The following is a 20358-nucleotide window of genomic DNA, read 5'->3' on the forward strand; positions in this document are numbered from 1 at the left end:
GTGCTCCCTATTATTTCTTGTGCTTATGAGAAATGGTGATTCATTGCTTCCTTACATTCTCTGGCTTGCTTGTGATTTGAGACCTTGAGCATATCTTTATGGCCCCTCCCTGTTGTTCTCTTCAGTCCAGGGAGTCCCATTATGCAGGAGAGGGCAAGTTCCAAGCCTAGCACAGTGACTTGGCAGCAATCCGTAATTTGATGTTTTTAATCAAAACTGTGCCTTGACTGTGCTTTCAGATTCCGGCAACTCATTGCTGAATATGAACCAGAAGTGCAGGAAGTATCCCGGCTCTTCCGCTCTGTCCTGCAGGAAGCTGCTGAGAAGATCAAAGAGGAGGAAGAGGCCAAGAAGCTTGCCAGGCAATGGAACACAAAGAACAAAACCAGCCTCTCCTTAACAACATTTAAATCTCGGTCCAGGATTTCCCCATTCATCAGTGACATCAAGACCATCTCTGAGGATGTGGAGCGGGGCACCCAGCCCACCAGGAGGGTTTGGAGCATGCCAGAATTTCGGAATGCCAAGGATTACTGACTCTATACTAAATAAGGTTTTAGATGGTGATCTTTCAAAATCCCAGTTAACCCTTTTTTAGCTCTACTGTTTCTTCTTTGTTCCAGCTCTCTCTTCCTGCCTGTCTCCCTTTTGGAAGCTGTGTCCATACTAACTGCTGCTGATGCCCGTGGTGTGTAACACAATTTATTACCAAACATGCTAGCGTTTCCTTTAATTTAGTAGCTATTCAGTAACCTTAAGGGCAAGGCTCACTTACTATCTCATTCTTATTACTGCTTTCTTGTGGAAAATGAACTAGTTTTGTGATGTCTGTCTTCCCCCCTCCCACCCGCCCAGCCTGGATGTAGTTATCTATGAAAGCTTTTGGCCCAAGCTCGTGAGAGCTGCTGGCTGGACCAATCTTGCTGAAAGCAAGACAGCCACTTACACGAGTAAGGCTTACAGGATCAGGCCTGTGAGTTAAAGCTCTTATCTGATTTGGAACCGAACTTCCTTTTCCAACTAATAACCTTCCTCAGTGCTACAAGAAACTTCACAGGCAACCTCAGCACTGCTCTTGATCAGCTTTTTGCTGACAACTCACAATCTAACCTGAGTAGAAACAGACCCAAGTTTTTTGAGAAGAAAGACCAATATTATTCCACAGCAACCAGTTTACACATGCTCAGGTTTCTTGAGTATTTTCTCTTTTGTGCAGGCAGAACACCCTGAACCTTGCACCTGCAGAGTAGATAGAAATATAACAGCCTGCTGCATAGATATACAGGCGCATACATCAGTGCTGTGGCAAATGCTCTTCTTGGTCCTCAGTGCTCTGTGTTGCTGAGGTAAGTACTCCACCCCACATCCCAGTAATAAGTCAGTGGGCTGAAATTAATGTTTTTGGCTAAGCCTGAAAGAGTACTAAAGGATAGTATCAATGTACAGAGAAGGGTGAAGGGAATCAGCATTCATCTGCAGGGCTCTTTCTACAGCTGCAATAGTTGAGATCATTTTAACAAGCTGCTGCTGTGAGTGACTGAAGGGCTCTGGCAGATGAAGGTTTGTTCTCTGTCTTCTCTCATGAGCGCTCAGAAGAGAGCTTTCCATATCACAGGCTGTTGGCCAGTGAGTTGATACTATTACAAAAGAATCTTTGGTGCAAACTGAGTAGCTTGTAGGACAGCATGGTTCTGCTGAGACCTTGAAGAAACAGGAAAATGCCACTGAGGAAAAGCTACTAGGGCCCTAACTCAGCATCAGTAGGGAGAGCTCTCACCAGCAAAGGAAATAGAATGGCACACTGTGAAAGTCATGGGTCCTGTAGAGAAGCCAAGGGCGAGGATGCTTTGTAGTGACCGATGGGAGATGGGTAAGGAAGAGAGGGATTTCCCTGTATGACTGGCTTTTGGGGAATCATGCCAGTGGTGTATAGCTTCCTGGAGGACCCTGTAGCTTTGTTGTTTCTTTTGTCTGTTTCCAAGTCTTTTCCCTGGGGATCTCTGCAGCAACATGTGGGTACTACAGCCAAGATAAAACCCTTTGAGGCTGCGCCACCTCCAAGAAGAATTCCAGTACATGTAATCTATCCTAGAGTAGAAATGTGCAGCTTCTTCCAGAGAGAGATAGGGAAGGGCAGCATAAAACAAAGATCAAGATCAAACCCTTAAGAGCTCTCTAAAACTGTGGGATTCTGGCTCTTCCTTTCTCCCCTCTCAGCTATCCAAGACTGAAGACAAGGCTTTCTTACTAGCACCAAGCTGTAGTTTCTAAGTCCCTGGGTAAACAGTGCTGCCAAGCAGCCCTCCTAAGGACAGAAAGCAGAAGCTCACTTTTAATCAAAAACTCAGGGCTTCAGATACAGCATCCAGTTTGGGATGGGCTATTTCAACTCTAGGTCAATGAGGGAGAGTTTAAAGCCTTCTGACAATCAGCTTGGTGTTTTTCAGCTGTATGTCCTTGTGAAGTAATGTGATTGTGTATATGAAGTAAAAAACAAAGGCTTTACACACTTAGCATAGCCTTAGCTGTCTAGAAGATGTGGGATCTCTAGCAAAGGGATCACCACAATTGGCAGAACAATTCTTGTTTGGAAAAAAGCTAACCATATTTTTTTAATATATTTACAAACCACTGTATGGTACTGAAGGCTGGTATGAGTTCACAAATTTCATGCTACAGCTCTGTTATTTTATTTGCACTCATGTTTTATTTGACACCTTCAGTATTGACTGTATTGATGCAATATTTGATGGACTGCTGGGAGAGATGGGACATTCAGACACACTGACATAAGGCTCTTTGTTACAGTACAGTGTCTGTAATGTGCTCACTCTTTCTTAAGGAGAATCAGGAGTAACTAACTTCCCTACACCAATGTACAAAGCCAAGGAAATCACCTAAAGGGGCGTTTGCACTGTCACAGCAGCCTGTGATCATACTGTCCTTCATTAACAACCTCCAGCTAGCAGATACCATTCTTGTTTAACAGCCAGCAAAGGGAGACAAATCTGACCTTTGGTCAAAGCCATGTATGTTATGGAGGCCAGGCTGTGGCAGTGCCTGCTACAGCTGTTTTGCCTCAACTTACCTATCATTTCTCCACAATAAAATGTAACCGAAACTTTTAAACAGTATCATTCTCCCTGTACCTCTTCTGCAAGTTACACTGCGCTCACAGTAGTATCTGATGATAAAGGGGTATTCAGATACCAAGCTATGAGGTTTCTGTTCTTACTACATGCTATCTAGTACTCTTAAAGGTATAGAAGTAGTACCACATTTGCCTGTAGCCAGCTGCTTGGAGACTGACTGTGACCTCCTGCATTGTGTATGCACCAGCAGGTACTGAAGCAGAGCTGGGGAGGTGGTTAAGATGCCCGACTGCTGCACTGTGCTTGTGGTGTTCATTTTTCTTAGGAATGCTGTAGACTGAACCATAAAAGATCCTTTGGTCACAGCATGCAGCAACAACTACCCACTCATGCTTGCCTTGTCCTAATTCCACATTTTGTGTGGCTAAATTAGCATTTTAGTTCAAATCAGAGGCATGCAACTCCTGATTGTCCCTACCTACTGTGCTATGGTCCATGGCACTGGGCAGGCATACTGGGCAAACTAGATTGCTTTTGGATGAAGCTAACCCAAATGATCGATTGCAGCTGGCTTACAGATCATAAAGTTGGACTAATGCTGGTCTGAAGTAAACCCTCATGAAACTTGTGTAGTGTGAACATCAGGTCCTCATCTACAACTGTCTGACTCCACAGCTCTGCTCCTTCTGGGCTGCCCTGTTTGTTAGTGTAAAAAAAAAAAACAACAAAACCCCAAAACCAAACCAACAACCCCAAACCACCCACATTTCTACACAGCCCTGGTAAGACTCTCTGATCTGTTTTTAGCCCCTCCCAAGAGCTAGTCCAGTGTCTTAACTCTTCAAGAAGAATAAAAAGTGAAATAGGAGCACAACATAATTAACAAACAAGTGAACTGAATAAGAATAATTCTAAATCCTCAATCACTCTCTCAAAACTGAGCAAGGATTTTGGTATAAGCCCAGAGCATCACAGTTGCCCCACTGCTGATAGTGTTATGCTGGCCAAAGGACATTGTTACACCCAGGAAAAAGCAGTCCTAGACTTACTATACATTCTAAAAAGTAATGGCAACACCTCTGTAGCAGCTCAGCTGCACTGCTCAGCTTCAAGGGGCTAACACTCAGAGTCACTACTCACCTGACAGAGACTATGCAGCCCAGCTTCTATACCTTCTGCAGATGAGCCTGGCCCACAGGCTGTGGTAGCCGGCAAAGGTGTGCAGGAGGTGAGGTTCCTCACCCATATCAGCATATAGTTCAGACAGCTATCACGCCATGGGGAATTGGAGTAAGCTTCGCAGGAAATACTTGTCTGCTGAGATTGCACTGTTTATACATTTCATCACAGAACCTCAGAGAATTAAAGCAAAGCTGTGAAATATAAAACAATTTTTTGTACTTGTTGTCTGTAATTAAAGATCTCCTGAAATATAATCTGTCCACATCTAGCCAAACACAACAGCTGTTTCACTGCTCTACCATGCACTGTGTATGTATCAAAGGAGGAAGGCAGGAATGGTGAAGGCACTTGATCTAAACAAAAAAAGCCATCCTCTGTCTACAGGCTACAAACACAGCCACCTACCCTCTATCTTGATACCTCTACAAACAGATCCCAAGATTTAAAATGATAAATAACCAGGATTAAACTACTAGAAAGGTCTGAAATTCTCTGAAGCTAAGTGGTTTACAGATACAACCTTGAATTGAAGTCCTCATCAACATGTTTCCAAGCACGTCTCACATTAACCAGTATTGCCATGAAATGAGAAGATATAAGTGACAAAATGGATGCTTTGTCTCCAGATACTTGAGTCACTCCTGTTGATTCTGTACCTGATCCTGGGTACTAGAACATCTTAATATTAGCAGATGGCCCCAGATGGCTCAGGGCTCCCTGTGCTAAGCACTGTACATGTAAAGCACGCATATGTTAAACAAAAGGAAGTTTTTCCCCATATGAAGTATTACTGAAGTATGGAATGCATCGCTCGGCGGATTCTGGAGATCCAATGAGTGGTTCCAAAAGGGGACTACATGAGTTCAGAGGGTCAGTAAACCACAGTGGTCAGGATACAACCTACAGCACAGGGCTTAGGCCACTCCTTGCCAAAAGCTGTGGACAAGCAAATGTCTCAGTGTTGTTGCTTACACTACTTCCCCAAACATTGCTACAGGCCTCTCCCAGGAGGAAAACTATAGACAGCTAGGCCATTCTGGATGGCCATTCTGATATTCCAGTGTTCTGCTACACCTCCCTGATAAAGAACATTGCACTATAGTTTTGCCCAAAAAGCATTCTGAGAAGCACGAGACTGCACAAGTCAAAGCCTTTTTGGTTGTGCGCTGCAACAGAGGAAGGGCTATTAAGCCTCCCTCAGTTCCACCCACCTGTGCCAGGCAGAGACGTCATAATCTCAGCCCCTGCCTTTCCCTGGTACTGCCGACCATGCTGCAGGCTGTCAGCACAAGGGACCTCTTGTTCCCTTTGTATGATCAGACAAGCCATGTTTCAAGCTGGCTTACATCAGAAAGATACTGTGCTAGCTGTGAGAGTTGGGTCTCGGGGCTCAGGTCTCCCAATGACTACGATATATTTTCTGTGCAGTTGCTGCACAAAGGTATCTTCAAACTGAGGGAAAATCTTTGCAGGATGAGATCTTAAACACGACAAAGGTGAGGAAAAGGGCTACAAGAAGCACTGAGTTATGTGATGATTTATGGTTATCTGTGTCTAGGGTACACTTCATAAAATTATAAATTCTTAGAGTCTTGGCTAGATAACCAGATTACTGCATCTCACTTCTGTATTTTAGTCACAGTTACATTTTTCCTCTACCAAATTAATCTGACCCAGTAGTAGATACTGCAGAAGTGTGGGAAACAGCACATGTGTTTTCTACATCAGAGTATCTACTCTCAGAATGTAATTAGTTATACCTGTTCAGTGATCACAATGCCATATTCTCAGAGGCCTCTATTAGGTCACAGTCCATGTGCATGCAGTACCTTTTCCAACCTTACTCTCTGCAGTGTCAGGCTGCCTAAAGCAACAGATTGCACCTAATTTAGTCTGAAGACTATTTAAATAACCAGATGTGGTATGAAGCAGTGACAGTGAAATACTCCTCAGGTGGGTTTTTCTTTTCCACTGTATTCTGGCACTGGAGGTCTGAAATTATTTCAGAGATGGAGAAGAGCAGGGTGCAGTTTCTGAAGAACTCAGCAGCCCCAGGTAGAGATGGTGCAAGAACACCTGGTCCTTCCAGGTCCCTGCTGGCTCTCAGCAACTTGCTCCTATTGCATTCAACTACTTAGAAGTTAAAGGCTTCCAGTTAAAGCACAGCATGAGAGACTATTGTCTGTCTACAGCACAGGCAGGAGCAAGAAATTAACAAAGACTGGATTAAATTCATAGGACAGCAGTAACAAATGTTCCCCATAACCAACACATAATTAGGTCTTTGCAGACTAATTATAGGGTTTCAGAATAAGAAAGTGCAAAGCCAATGTCCAAAGGTAAAAAAAAAAAAAAAATTAGATTTCCATGACCATCCAGCTGGACAGCAATGCCACCTGCCGGCAGATTTCCCAGCAATGATTAACCAGGAAACTGGCAGCAGCTTTGTAACCAGGCCTCTCCTGACAGATTCCTCACACTACCTTTCTCTCACACCACTGTCACCCAGAGAACAGCTCATGAATGGAGAGCAAAATGAACACAACTGATATTAGCTGTAGTGTTTAGCACCTTATTGGAAGACGGCACCAGTGGCCAGCATGCTGGTATCAGAAGAGTTGTCATCTTCAACATTGTGCCTCTGTGATTGATGTACACTGGTCAGACTGGATATTAATGACGTTCTTTGCACTGCTTGAAAAGGCTCAAAACATGGTTCCTTAGACCAATTTAAGACCAAAATTGAACAGGCAGAAAAAAATACCTGTTGTCAACAGCCAGATAAATCATGATCTGTGCACTGGACAGTAATTCTGATGGTTTGTTTTGTCCAGAGATGGAACTAGAAGGCTGGGTGTTTGCCAATAATTTTAAGCAGCAGCTCCTCAAAAGCTTATCACCCTACAGCTTCAAATACAACCAAGTAGCAGACTGGAGGATTTTCAGGTGTGCCCAGGACCTCACATCCTTCAGGAGGACCCACTATCACTTAAAATCCAGCCATTTCATGGAGGGCCCAAATGAAAGTGGAGCTCCCAACCTTGAGAGCTCAGCAATAACTTTGGAAACTTGTTTCTAAATAGGCACAGCAAAGACAACGAAGAGTACATTTTACACATACAACAAAGCATATCAGAGCTCCATCCAGTGGTCAAGGCCCCCACCCGCACCTCACCAGGGCAGGTTCAGCAGGTGACCCCAGGGCAAGTTACTTCAGCCTCTCTGACCTCTGCTTTTCCCCTGCATATAGAGCTCACTCAGTTTTCCCTACTGCAGAGGATGACTGGGAAGCTCATATACTCCTGCAGCATGAAAGATGCAAGTACACCAAAACAGCACAACTTGCCTAAGTTTAACCATACTAAATATCGAACAGGTATCAAAATTGCAGGCCCTGCTCAGCACTGCAGGATGATACATCTTACTTCAATGGAGGCAAGTACTTCCAATACAAAGTGGTATTCATATGTATTTTCTCATCTTGATCTCTTGTACATTTTTGCATGGGCAAAGGACTCAAGTTCAGGCAAATCATAAAGGAAACAAGTAACAAAGAATTGCATTGCCCATAAGAACTAGCTGAATCACTTAATTACTTGCATCAACCGTTCTTTCATGTTTGGGTTTTTGCCGGTTTTCCCTGCATAAGAAAAGAAACTTACATAACCGTGCTCCATCCCCTTCTGATAACTTTTGCGGATAGTTCTATCACTTGTGGAGAGATCTTTAGAAATACCTGGTTCCCTTCCGGCTTCATGACAATTACTCACTAGATCCAGGAGGTCCAAATGAGCACCCTCCACCATGGGATCAATGAAAACCACACAGCCATTTTACATTTATGCCTGCTTAACTACAGCACTCAAGTGGGAGGTAGGACTAGTGTGGTAGCAAGGGCTTAAAGAGCAACAGACACAGATCCCAAGGGACCAAGTCTTACCAATTCTGCTGCTTGTGGCACAACAGTGCCAAGGAAGATGGGCATGGTGGCAGCAGCTCAGAGAATGTATCTTTCCTCTCCTTCCCACGCCAGTGACTTCTGTTTCTGGAATTTCTGTTGTTAAAAAAATTCAGTTGAATTCTGCATGATTGCCAGAATGGAAAATGGTGCAGGGACACAGGAAGTGTGTGTGATACAGAAGACTGTCACACACACACACAAAAGTAGGTTTCACATCTGAAAGACTTCTATTATTCAGCATTTTAGCAAGAATCTCAACTTGTCCAGCCAGGTAGGCTTCTGCAGCCCCTTCCTTATCACCTGACCTCTGCCCCATTCCATAACTTCTGACAGTAGCAGTCTCCATCTATCCCTACCTCATACCTCTTCTATTGTTCTATTGTACCAGCCTTCATCTTCCCCCACGATATGCACTTTTTTGAGACCTGGTAGCAAGGCTCTCTATCAGCCATTTGCATATCAGGTCAACATCCCACGCCACTTCACAGTTCCCTCATGCAAATTTCTCCATTTGTATTTCATCACATTCCTCTACATCTCTTACCTTACTGTTATAACCTTCACATCTGGTTCAGTCTTTGGTTCAGCTGCCACAACAGTAATGTGAAGCAGTATTAAGAAGCTATGCTTTAGTGAAAAGGTCAACAAAATTAACTTCTTTCCTCAGGCAGCAAGGCACAAACAATTATTCTGGCTGTATGGGTCTGTGCTCACTAGGGAGACTGGAATCTGTTGGCCAGCTCCAAACAGCAGCCTCAAAGATACTCAGTCCCAAAAAGATGCACATGATCTCAGTGCCTGTGGGGAAAGATGGGGGAGGGAATGATGCAACATGAATGCAAACCTCTTCAGAAACCCAAGAATCTACATGGAGATGGGTAAGAAAGAAAAGGAGGCTTATAAAAGCAGCAACTGCTGGAAAGTTTCAGACAGCACTTATAACTGACTGAGCAAGAGAGAATAAAACTGAATCACTGCCACAGAACTTAAGCAGCTTGGCTTTCTAAAAGAAATGATAGCTTAGAAGTAAATGCTGGCATAGAAATACTTTAAAGCAACACCAAAGCATATCCAGCATGTCAATACTGAACAGGAAAAGCTCCTCTATCCTGAAACAATAACAACAAAGTTTTCTTTTTTTTTTTTTTTTTAAAAAAAGTGGTCTGACTCATTTTTGTACAAAGTTGGCAACTACCAAAACCCTAAAAGAGGAACAGACCACATCATATTACTAAAGGTCCTTTGCCTTTTCCATACTAGCATGGAACAGTGAAGGAGTTTTTATGATCTTGACCGATCCTGAATAAGGCAGCAAAAAGCAGATTATTTCAAATAAGTCTGAACCTTCCAACCAACACAGTTCTCTACAAGTGTGATATCCGAGTTTCCCATTCCTACTTGCCTTCTATCTTCCAAATTTCTACCTTTTTTTTTTCCCCCACTAAATTGTCAGGAAATGATGCTATCTTTACGTAAAATATAACCCAGGGAATGGCAAGGACATTAGTATCTTCTAAGAGCATGTTTGGGATGAACCTTGTTAAGGGAAGTCCAGAGATAAAAGCTGCTTATCTGGGCAAGACGCTTTGGCATTGCTAGCTAGATGATAACCAAAGTAGCATAAATCAAAGCATGATCCCCATGAAAAAAAAAGAGGAGGGGTTTTTTGTTTGTTTTTTCTCCTACTGAAATTTCAGAACAGTGCTTCCAAAAAAAGCATCCATCACCAAGTTAGAAGCCAAGTCAACTCCAGTTCTTACCTATGTCTTTTCATGTTTTATGTTCATAAGGATGTAAGGACTTGCCCTTCTGGATCAGGGCTTTAGTCTCTAAAGAGTTGCATCTCTGCAACAATTGCAAAATGTTTCACAAGAAAAAAAAACTAGGGAAAAGACAGGATTCTAGCATCTTCACAAGGTTTCATACATCAAAACAGTTTTTAAATTATCCCTTGAGCAATGGTACAAATCTTCAGATTTATTTAAAATACCGTGGCAGACACAGATGTAAAGAGTTTTCCATTTGTTTGCTCTTTAATGAACACCCCACACTCTGACCACAGTACACCTGATACTCTTTTCAAAGTCAACTACCCTTGACTCCTTTATCCAGGTATTCCTAAATTGTGGTTCCCAAGGAGTACTTGCTACACAAGGGATTCAAGTGGAATTCCCACATCAGAGTTAGGTACACAGGGGCCTGCTGGGTAATAGAAAGTCAAGGCTCTGGAAGGAAGTGAGCAAGCACTGAGTAAACTACCACAGCTAACATACACACACAAGTTATGCTGGGGTCCAGCTGCATATCCAGACCTGTCTCATCTCACAGCAGACTGTCAACACACCTGGAGGGTCACTGTCACTGCCTGCCTCAGCATCATTCCTACAGCTCTTTCTCCTTCCATTAGACTAAGATATGCCTATGTGTCTTGCCACACTTCAGACGGGAAGATTTGATACACAGCTCACAGGATCAGAAAGGCAGGCCAGAACTCCAGAATTTTAGGTCTAGGAACTGCAACTCCAGATGTGGGGGGTAAACTATTGTGAGCTGCCTTTGAACAGCTGATCCAAATAAACAAACACACCAGAGACCTTTCCTGCTTCTATTTTAGGATAAAAATCATTCAGCTACCACTATTGCTCTAGAGTATTTTACCCTGGTGAGAAAGCAATAAACCATTCAGAGAAAGATCATATCTCATACTCTGAAATAAAATAATATATTAGCGAATGTCAAAAAATCATTTATGTAAAAGCATGTTCTATTTACAAAGGTCAACTTGCTCTTTAGGACAAGTAAAACCACTACTGGAAAAAATATACATAAAACGCCTCATCTTTCAAATAGACATTTACAAATACTCTGCTTTGCTTAAACTACTAGAAACATTAAGACATTTGAAATCAAGAGTGCGTTCTGCATGCAGTTAGGATAGAAATTTCATTATTGGACTTCACTGTGTCATTTCTTATCATTGTCAACAACACACACTCTTATAGGCTCTTCTAAAACACCACAGCCTGGCTATTACCTTAGGATCTCAAAAGGAGGACATGGATCTTCATTAACAAGTTATCAGTTACTCTTCATTTTGCCATTAAAAAAGGACAACCTGATTGTCTTCTCAGCAGGAGAGTCTGGTCTTGTCAAACTTGGTGTCCTTTTCCCTGAGTTTCCCTTTAGTGTTTTGCTAGGCATGATGATAGTTGGCTTGGTATATTTACAAGTCCTTGGTCAGCACTCTTCCCATTATAAGGCAGAGTTCAGAAATTCAAGGAGTTCTGCACGATTCCGGTCTCTCTGTAGAGCAGAAAAGCAGAAGCAGTGGTTTAACAGACCTGTACTCAGTGGACCAAGGCTGCATAATGCTGCTTTCTGTGGGGCTTTCACATATCAGGCTGCATAACCCTGCTTTCTGTGGGGCTTTCACATCTCAGCATGCTGCACAACAAACGCTACCACAAACAGCTGGATATGACTAGCAACCAGTTAGGTGTGAGTGCCTGGAGGAAGTGCAAGGCAATGGGTAATCAGGAGAAATGCTATAGGAGACAGGCTGTTGCTGTCGCTATTTCATGATACATTTTCTAAGTGGCTCCCCATGGAGGCTCCATTGGGCTGTCATCACGTAGCTCATAGCCTGCTCAGGAGGGAACTCTCAAGCAGAACAGATGCAATTCTCTGGTGTCTGAGGCAACTTCCACTGTACAAACAGCAAGTCTTGTGCTTTGGGAAGTATCATTTTTTTTCTATGTATAAGCAGCAGCTGGCAGCATAACAGAAAGGGAACCATGAATTTAGGTTCTCTCTTTACATAAGAGATGGCCCAAAGTCAGAACGCTTGTTTCCAGTGTTTTTACAAATCACAATTTATAAAACAATCATTGAATCTTAAACTGTTGTGAAGAATGGATGTTGTTCAATTCCGCATGTTCATGACAGTGGACACCAATCAAAAAAGGACCAACATCAAATATCGCCAACAAGCAGGTTAACGGGATAAGACTAGCAAGCATTCAGCATCATTTAACACAAACTTCAGTTCCAGAAAGAAGATAATGTATTTTTGACCAAATTTAACTTGGAATGCTCAGGTCTGCTTTGGTAGCTATAGAATGAACTGTTACAGCTGAATCAGAATCTGCCAAACTGGATACCTCAGCAAAGTAACACTTTTAATGCATACTGACTACCACCAGAAGCCCTCTGCAGATTGCTCTAAGGTGTGCAAACTGCTGAAAAGAGTGAACATATTATTTAAGTGCTGAGCCCAAACACCCATAGCAATAGCACAAAATGCTATTCATAGTATCTATTTCTCTGGGTATCTCAGCAAAAACATTTGACTGCTTTGAGAGAATGCATGAGCATGTGGTCCTAATACTATTACCATCTCTTTTTAATTCCTCTCTAAATAATGCCTAGTCTCACATGCATTAGAAAAACACAGTAAAGCAGCAATTACCACAATTGATCACAAGAGACTGGAAGAAGATGAGGACAATTAAAAACAGTGCAGATTAAATCAACAGAGAAAGCCACGTATCAGCTGAACATGGTGGACTGAAATTCTAAGAACCTGCACAAGCATCCTTTGGTTTATCTACTCATGCCTGAGCATTCCAAGCCCACTCTTAAACAAAACCTGCCAAAAGAACAAAGTAAAATTTCTCAGATGGCATCACAGCCACATTAAAAGCTACAATCAATTTACAACCCCTAACTCTAAGATCTACTCTTCTACAAAAAGACTACTGTTCAAAAAATATTAAAAGATAGAGTATTGTCCCTTAGGGATATATAGACCATTTTAACTCTTACCTCTTTATCCTTCTTAGTCTTCTTTATTTTCATCTTAATTTTCTTTCCAGTTATCATGCTGTAGTTCTCATTCTTCTTTTTGTTTTTAAAGAACTAAAATGAGATCACACATTAGAAAGACATAAGCTTTGCTTTATTTTGTAATGTTACAAATCTTAAATAAAATTACAGACAATAATCTTTTATACTTCCTAACTGGCCAGAACAATAGAGATAGGTTTCTATTTGCTGAGGACAAAACTAGTGGTGGTATAAACATTTTTATGACAGGACAGATTAAGTGTTAGATGAATTATTTAGATGAGAAATATAATGGGACTTCAGACTCATACAAGCATACCTTGGAAAGCTGGACAGGTCCCGTTTTCTCTCTCTTTTTCTTCTTTTCTTTCTTTTTCTTCATTTTGTTCTCTTTTTTCCTTTTCTACAAGTATAAGACATGTACTCTAATGCTTACAGACTCACAAGGGCAAGAAAAGGAAACCCACAAGTAGCTCTTAGCATCCTGTCTAGTCAAGACAGCCACTACTGCTTGCCCTTGCCACTGCTGAACAGGTACTATCTGAAGTACGCAGAAAGTAATGCAGCAGGGTTAGCAACCCTTGAGATCATGAGAAACAGAAATGGCCTGATCCCTGATTATCTCTCTTTTAATGTAACCCCAATATATAAGAATCACTGAACAGAAGGTCATAATAAAACAAAAAAGAAAAATCACAACTGCAAGAATCTACCACTCTCTGACTATAAATAGTTTCTTCTAACAGAAATACTATAAAGTTATCAAGACTCCCCACTTCCCTTTTCTTCAGAGACTACTCTAAATTCTAGCTGGACCAGCAATGACTGGCAAAAGGAACCTTTAAATTATTTCTCCTTTAGTATACAGTCCAGTACATGCCAACCTGTCAGCTCACCTGCTGTAACCCTAAAAGCATGATTCAGATTTACATAGCCACAGACAAAAGCATGACATCTTACATGACATTGAAGGTTATCGAAATACGAACAACTATTTTCTGTTTGTTAACTACTTATTTCTCTTAGTAAATGTTTACCTTTTTGTTGTGCTTTTCTTTTTTCTTTTTCTTTGATTTAGACTTAGGAGAATCTAAAAAAAACCGAAACAAACCCCTGTAAGTTTAGTATTCTGAAAGAGGTACTTGGTTTTACAGACGAGGCATACAGAAACGTAAACCATAAGAAGAAAATGCTTTAATTCAGCTAGATATATTAAGGCTGGTTAAAACTAACTCTGAGAAAAGCAACACATTAACTTACTGCCACTTACTGGTCTAACGTGGAAACTGAAAATACCTGATTTACTCAGTGATTACTTATACCAATATATTACATTAACAGAGGCAATATTTCTCTCTTCTTTGCAATCTGTTAAGCACAGCTGCAGAAATACCCATTTTATAGTCAGGGATCCTGACTCACAAAGAAAGCAACAAAACGTACTGTTGGGGCTGACAAACCACTGAAAATATTATCACTGTTCAAGGCAAATGAAAAACTTTTCATATCTACTCAGCTCACCTTCCAACTTCAAGGTTTTTTAGTAAATTTTGTAAAGCAGAAACTCACAAGTTCTATAAGTCAATCATAGATTTTAAAGATTACACTGTGACTGGTATGTGAGGAAGTTGTTTGTGAAGCACCAGCTTTGACTATGGGACTGTAAACCTAGAGAGACTGTGAAACAGCTTACTAGTCTTCCAACAGACTGCCTTCAAGCTATCACCTCTGCAGCTTCTTTACAATAAATTCCAAGCAAAAGATAATATAACAGGAATATACCAGAGCACAGCCAGACTCAAAAGTGAGAAAAGTCTAAGTTAAGGCTACCCAAGCAATCTTCTTGTGGCCTCCTAATGACAAATGCAGCACAAGCACGTCAGAAGCAAGTATAAAAACGGTAATTCTATCACAACATTCAGTCTCCTGGTAACAATGGACTGGACTAAGCACCCACAAGGGATGGTATACCTGGCCAGAGGGCTTTTACAAATGTTTGGCAACATCAGGAAAGGGGTACATTCAAGAACACTGGGTTTCCTTCCAGACTCTGAAAATCAGTACGCTATGATGAACAGACATTTGCCCAGTTTTATTCCTTTGCCCACATCTCATTCAGACTCAGTTTTTACCTCCCACCATCCTAGCCATGGTTCTCGTGACAACAAACCCTAGAAGAACTTCTCTAGACTTCTGCACTGAACTGTTGACTTCCTAGGCTAAGCCAGGCCACCTTTTCCTCCTGATCACTCTTTCCGAGTTGCCATCCCTCACCATCTGGCCTCCTCACTAGCTCAATCCATTTCCATACTCAGCCACCCTACCTCCCTAGTTCTAGCACTGCTTTGCCTGCTTGTCTCCTGTCTGAGAGGAACCCCCTTCCCAGCTCCACGTAACAAGCTGCATTCCCAGATTCTATATCCCGATGTCTCTCTTTCCACAGCGAAGTGTGTCCTTTCTGCATTCAGGCTAGCTTCATTTTCCGTATAACCTATGTTACCAGCAACGTTGGAGAAGGTAGGTGGGGCATACAGTTCAAGAGAGCAGAAGACAGTTTCCCCCACTCTCCTCTTGGTTTTCCCAGCCACTGCCCAGTGTCTAACAGCCAGAGTTAAAGCTGCACTCACTACATAAGAAAAGAGAAACATAGATAAAAAAATGCCAGAAGAACTCTCCATTTTCCTATCCCAAGGAATGTTAACTCCACTCCTGCTATACCCAACACATGAGACTGGGGCAACCTTCGTTATTCAAGATCTTCAACTGCAGGTTAGGCAAGCTATTCCACTCTGCTGCTGTTAGAATATATTTTTACTAGATTGAATTCTAAGCCCTCCTGTTGCAATTTTAGGTCATTATTCCTTGCTCTGAAAGTCACAGAACTATTTTCCAGTCCTTCTCCATAGTGGCAACTACCTACACCTATATATCTGTCTTAGCTAAATTACCTCATGTCTTTTCTTGTCTAGGTGGAATAAGTAGAGTTGTTTAAACATGGTGTCGTGGTTTAACCCCAGCCAGCAACCAAGCACCATGCAGCCGCTCACTCACTCCCCCCCCGCCCCAGTAGGATGGGGGGGAAAATTGGGAAAAGGAGCAAAACCCATGGGTTGAGATAAGAACGGTTTAATAGAACAGACAATAAGAAACTAATAATGATAATGATAACACTAATAAAATGACAACAATAATGAAAGGATTGGAATGTACAAATGATGCGCAGTGCAATTGCTCACCACCCGCTGACCAACACCCAGCTAGTCCCTGAGCAGCGATTCCCTGCCCTCACTTCCCAGTTCCTATACTAAATGGGATGTCACATGGTATGGAATACCCTCTTGGCCAGTTTGGGTCAGGTGCCCTGGCTGTGTCCTGTGCCAAATTCTTGTGCCCCTCCAGCTTTCTTGCTGGCTGGGCACGAGAAGCTGAAAAATCCTTGACTTTAGTCTAAACACTACTGAGCAGCAACTGAAAACGTCAGTGTTATCAACATTCTTTGCATACTGAACTCAAAACATAGCACTGTACCAGCTACTAGGAAGACAGTTAACTCTATCCCAGCTGAAACCAGGACACATGGCCATGTAGGACATTTTTGCTAGATCATCTGCTCTCCCCTGTGAACGGAAAAACTTAGGGAATTTTTAGCTGTAAAGTTTTAACAAATCTATGAGACTGACAACTTAAGCCTAATTCAAAATGACTTTTTTCCTCAGATACATGTTTCTTGACATCCCTCCAAAAGATGAACCAAAGAGCATGCCAAGCATGTTCACACAGTCAGTGTCTGACATGACATTTTAATTGTTTTCAGAAGTTGTAGAGTGTATCACATGGGATAAAATTCATTCAAGAAGAAAGGAAGACACCTTCCCCCCATCAAATGTGCAAGTTCATATATTTGAGTATTTTCAGAATATATTTATCGCAGATACATTGAATCAAGCCATTGAAGTATGAGAACAAGTAATATTTCCATACAGATGTAAATCTGCTTCAAGAGAAGCAGAACTAAGTCTCTGTTAAACTGTGGAATACACAGTCACAAATATGAATCACTTCCCAATCATAGTAAAAAAAGATAAAATACAGTTCAGTGTTTAGCCTGACACATTTTATTAAAAAATGGCAATTTGGTCACATTACCTGCAGTGATACCAAATATTTTGATACAGAATATCAAAACAATGCAGTCTTGATATAATCAGCAATACATTCCTCTTGAGGTCACAAGTTATACCCACAGAAAAAATCTGCACTGACTCCCAGACAGCATCTACGCCAATTCCTCTCAGTAAGCAGCAGCTTAGTATTGGAAGTCTTAATCCTGCAATGCTTGCATACGTGTTCCCATTGAACTTGGTCATTGGTATTAATAAACTTCACGTGAATCCTCACAGTTAAATGCTTGAAATGTTAAGACCAAAGTAAGACTAAATCAAACACCCCAACTCTGATCTAGATAGATGGGTGAAGTAGAAAAAGGTCTGTTTTCCTTATACATTCTAAACACAGTATTTTAAATATATACAGCATATTGTTAGAAATAACATTTCTTTGAATGGCAGTTTCTATTTTGAAGTTATTTAAATCAACACAGGAGCATTGCATATTGTGCATAAAGAGGTACCTTAACACAGCAATAGGAAAGTGTTGAGAGAAACGCTCTGAACATGCAGTACTGGTGTGCCACACAGTCCTTTCGTGGTGATTTAGCTACATTTAAAACAAGTTTTAAATGTTTCCAGGAGCGCTATCAGAACTGGTAAACATCATGAGTACGCATGGAGGTAGCTTACCTCTGCTACTTGAAGACGACGACCCTGATGATGAGCGTGATGAGGGAGAAGAAGTGGATGCAGCGCTAGAAGACGATGTGGATGAAATGGATGATGATCTGCTTCTACTGCGTTTTCGTTTCCTTTTTTCTTTTCCTTAGGATAACACAAGGCAACCGTGACAAGCATGCAAGTAACTACTGTCCACAAAAATGACTCTTCACAGAACTCAAGCACAACGAACACCTATTTTGAGGGGCTGGTGGGTTTTTTTTCCCCTCTTCCTGTGCACCATGGTCTACTGCCATTAGCAAGCGACAATGCTCAACACCAGGGTCAAACGTGGTAACTGATGTAAAGGATAACATGCGCGACACCATAGCACGGAAAGAGATTAGCAGTGCCTACCTTGGACTTTCAGCTCTCCTTGTGAGGTTGCACAGAGCGTCCTATTTTTTTCGTCCTTCCCGTCATCCATATCTAGTGAGAGTCAAAAGTACATTCAATAACATCATTTCCAAAAGACTTAGGGGGGGAAGGAAGAGCAGCGCGGAAACGAAGAAAACCAGCAAGCACTTCTAAGTGCACTCCTATCAAACTGCATCAGGCTACGGCGAAGCGCAAGCTTAGGCTCTCGTCCTCTGGCATCAGGAATCCGAGGCCAAAACCCCGCTTCCGTGTCATCTTCGACGACTGGGCCGTTAACACGGACGCAGGATTTTTGGCCGCGGCCCCACGGCAGGCTCCGGGAGGACCACAGGGCCCCGCCGAGGCCGGCCGCGGAGGAGGCCCCCGGGGCTGCGCAGCCGCCGGGAGAGCCCCGACCTGCCCCGCACCCGCCGCGCCGGCACTCACCCGCCCGCTCACGACCGCACACAGCCCCGCCGGCGGCCCGGGAGGGGCTCTCCCCCGCCGGCCGGCACACGGGCGCCTCGGGGCCGCGCCGCCATTTCCTGGGCGAAGATCGGCTCTCGGCTCCCAGCTCCGGCTCCCGCCCCCTCCCCGCGGCCGGGCCCCGGCCCGGCTGCCGGCAAGACCCCCTGCCCGACCCACCCGGGGAGGAGACCGGCCGCTGCCGCTCCGGCTGCCTCCCCGCCGACGCGCTTACCAAGGGGCGGCCCGGGCCCCGCCGCGCTCCGGCCGGCGCCCCGGAAATGCCGCCGCTTCCTGTGCGGGGAGGCGGCGGCGGCGCGGTTGGCCGCGCCTCGGGCCCTGCTCGGCCGGCACCTCGCCTCGGGGCTGGGGGCTGAGGGGCTTCCAGGGGCCGACGCGTCTCTGCCCCCGCCTTCCCCGCGCTTGGGTGGGCGCCTCGGGCGAGGGCGCCGGGCCTCGCACCGCGCGGCCACGCGAAGGGCCCCGCCAGCCCCAGAGGGCCCCCGCCAGCCCAAAGCCCGGGGCTCCTGCCAGCCCAAAGCCCCGGGGCTCCTGCAGGGTGCTGCCGACTTGGCCTGGCACCTCTTGCAAGGGGGGCCACAAGCCCACCCTGACACACGCTGGAGCCCCTTCCCGGCCCGTGGGCTGAGCTGAGCTTAAACGGGTGTACTGAAGCCTTTGCTGAACCTCGCCTGCAGCTGAAGCAAGTGACTTACTCCAAGTACCTGTTCAAAAAATGAACGGCTCCTGCCACCGGAACCTGTCCCGAACAAAGCTCCTTCGCGCTTCACAGGATCTGCAGGGCCTCCCACCACACCGCCCACCCTGCCTGGCCAGCGTGGGCCATTGCCTTTGCTCGGTGCCCTCTGCAATTAGCCCTAATGAGCTGTGGGCCAGTGCATGGACTTCCCCCAGCTCCCAAGGAACAGCGCTGGGTGAGCCAGGTCCAGCTGTGGCTCCTGCAATGGAGACCCCTGCAAAGCCCAAGCTTCCCCCGCCATTCTGTTGCTGTGCACCAGTACGTGGACGCGGCCTTTCTGCATGTCTTTATCTGCACACGCATGGATGAAAGCCAAGCAGGGCTGGCTGTAAAGCAACTAAGGGAGCTTGAGTCCTGCCCTAGGACCTCGTTTCCCACTCCCTCCCACAGTGTGAAGGCAGCTCTCGCACTGCCCACAGCAGCACAGTGCCAAGGCCGTCCATCACCTCCACCCTACGTGCCGTATTTACGGAGCTGGGACACCCTGTGGCACTCAGTGGGTCTTTGAACTCTCACACAGGAACGGGAGTCAGACGCTAACATTCTTCCCAAGCCGATTTCCAATACTTTGGGCTTAAGCCTGCCAAGTCTTCCATTCCCATTTTTAAAATACCATGTTCTCAAGCACAAAGTAATCACGGGACACTGTTACTGGCCTAAACTGAAACAAATCCAGCCTCAGCTGAACCCAAACCTGCTCCAAACAGAAATAATGTCCACTTATGATTCCGATAGATCCTTGGACCTCATGGATCTTCATCTGATCCAGCTCAGCTTAGATTTTACCGAACTTCTATGTGCAGCTGCTTTATGATATTCAAGTATAAACCAAAATATCTGTGAAGCACATTGATTCTAAATCTAAAG

The 20358-nt window shown here is 43.9% G+C and overlaps 2 protein-coding genes across 6 annotated transcripts in view; one reads left to right on the forward strand and one right to left on the reverse strand.

Moving 5' to 3' along the window:
• The window catches only part of RD3 (RD3 regulator of GUCY2D), a 60057-nt gene extending 55492 nt beyond the window's left edge, over positions 1-4565 (forward strand). For all 5 annotated transcript variants that reach the window (XM_075042730.1, XM_075042731.1, XM_075042733.1 and 2 more), the window contains exon 3: positions 240-4565. In XM_075042730.1, coding sequence (XP_074898831.1) covers positions 240-537 — 298 coding nt within the window. In that variant the 3' untranslated portion in view covers positions 538-4565. The remainder of the gene's footprint in view (positions 1-239) is intronic.
• A 6400-nt stretch (positions 4566-10965) lies between these two features.
• Positions 10966-19774, reverse strand: LOC142037692 (uncharacterized). The gene is made up of 8 exons (XM_075042174.1): positions 19754-19774; positions 18714-18882; positions 18267-18338; positions 17880-18014; positions 14118-14170; positions 13400-13483; positions 13060-13152; positions 10966-11538 (listed from the first exon to the last, which is right to left on the reverse strand). The coding sequence occupies exons 1-8, from the start codon at positions 19772-19774 to the stop codon at positions 11488-11490; spliced, it is 678 nt and encodes a 225-aa protein (XP_074898275.1). The 3' UTR covers positions 10966-11487.
• Between the last annotated feature and the right edge of the window lie 584 nt (positions 19775-20358).

This window comes from Buteo buteo, chromosome 12 (genome assembly GCF_964188355.1).
Source record: "Buteo buteo chromosome 12, bButBut1.hap1.1, whole genome shotgun sequence".
Taxonomy (NCBI): Eukaryota; Metazoa; Chordata; class Aves; order Accipitriformes; family Accipitridae; genus Buteo; species Buteo buteo.

Excerpts from the sequence above, each read along its gene's own strand:
- LOC142037692 (XM_075042174.1), bottom strand. The coding sequence starts at position 19,774 with ATGCAGAAAGGCCGCGTCCAC. Across the intron at positions 18,883-19,753 it reads TGCAGAAAGGCCGCGTCCAC|CCGGGCCGGGGCCCGGCCGC; the intron begins GTACTGGTGCAC and ends TCTTGCCGGCAG. Across the intron at positions 18,015-18,266 it reads AGGAGAGCTGAAAGTCCAAG|GAAAAGAAAAAAGGAAACGA; the intron begins GTAGGCACTGCT and ends TGTTATCCTAAG.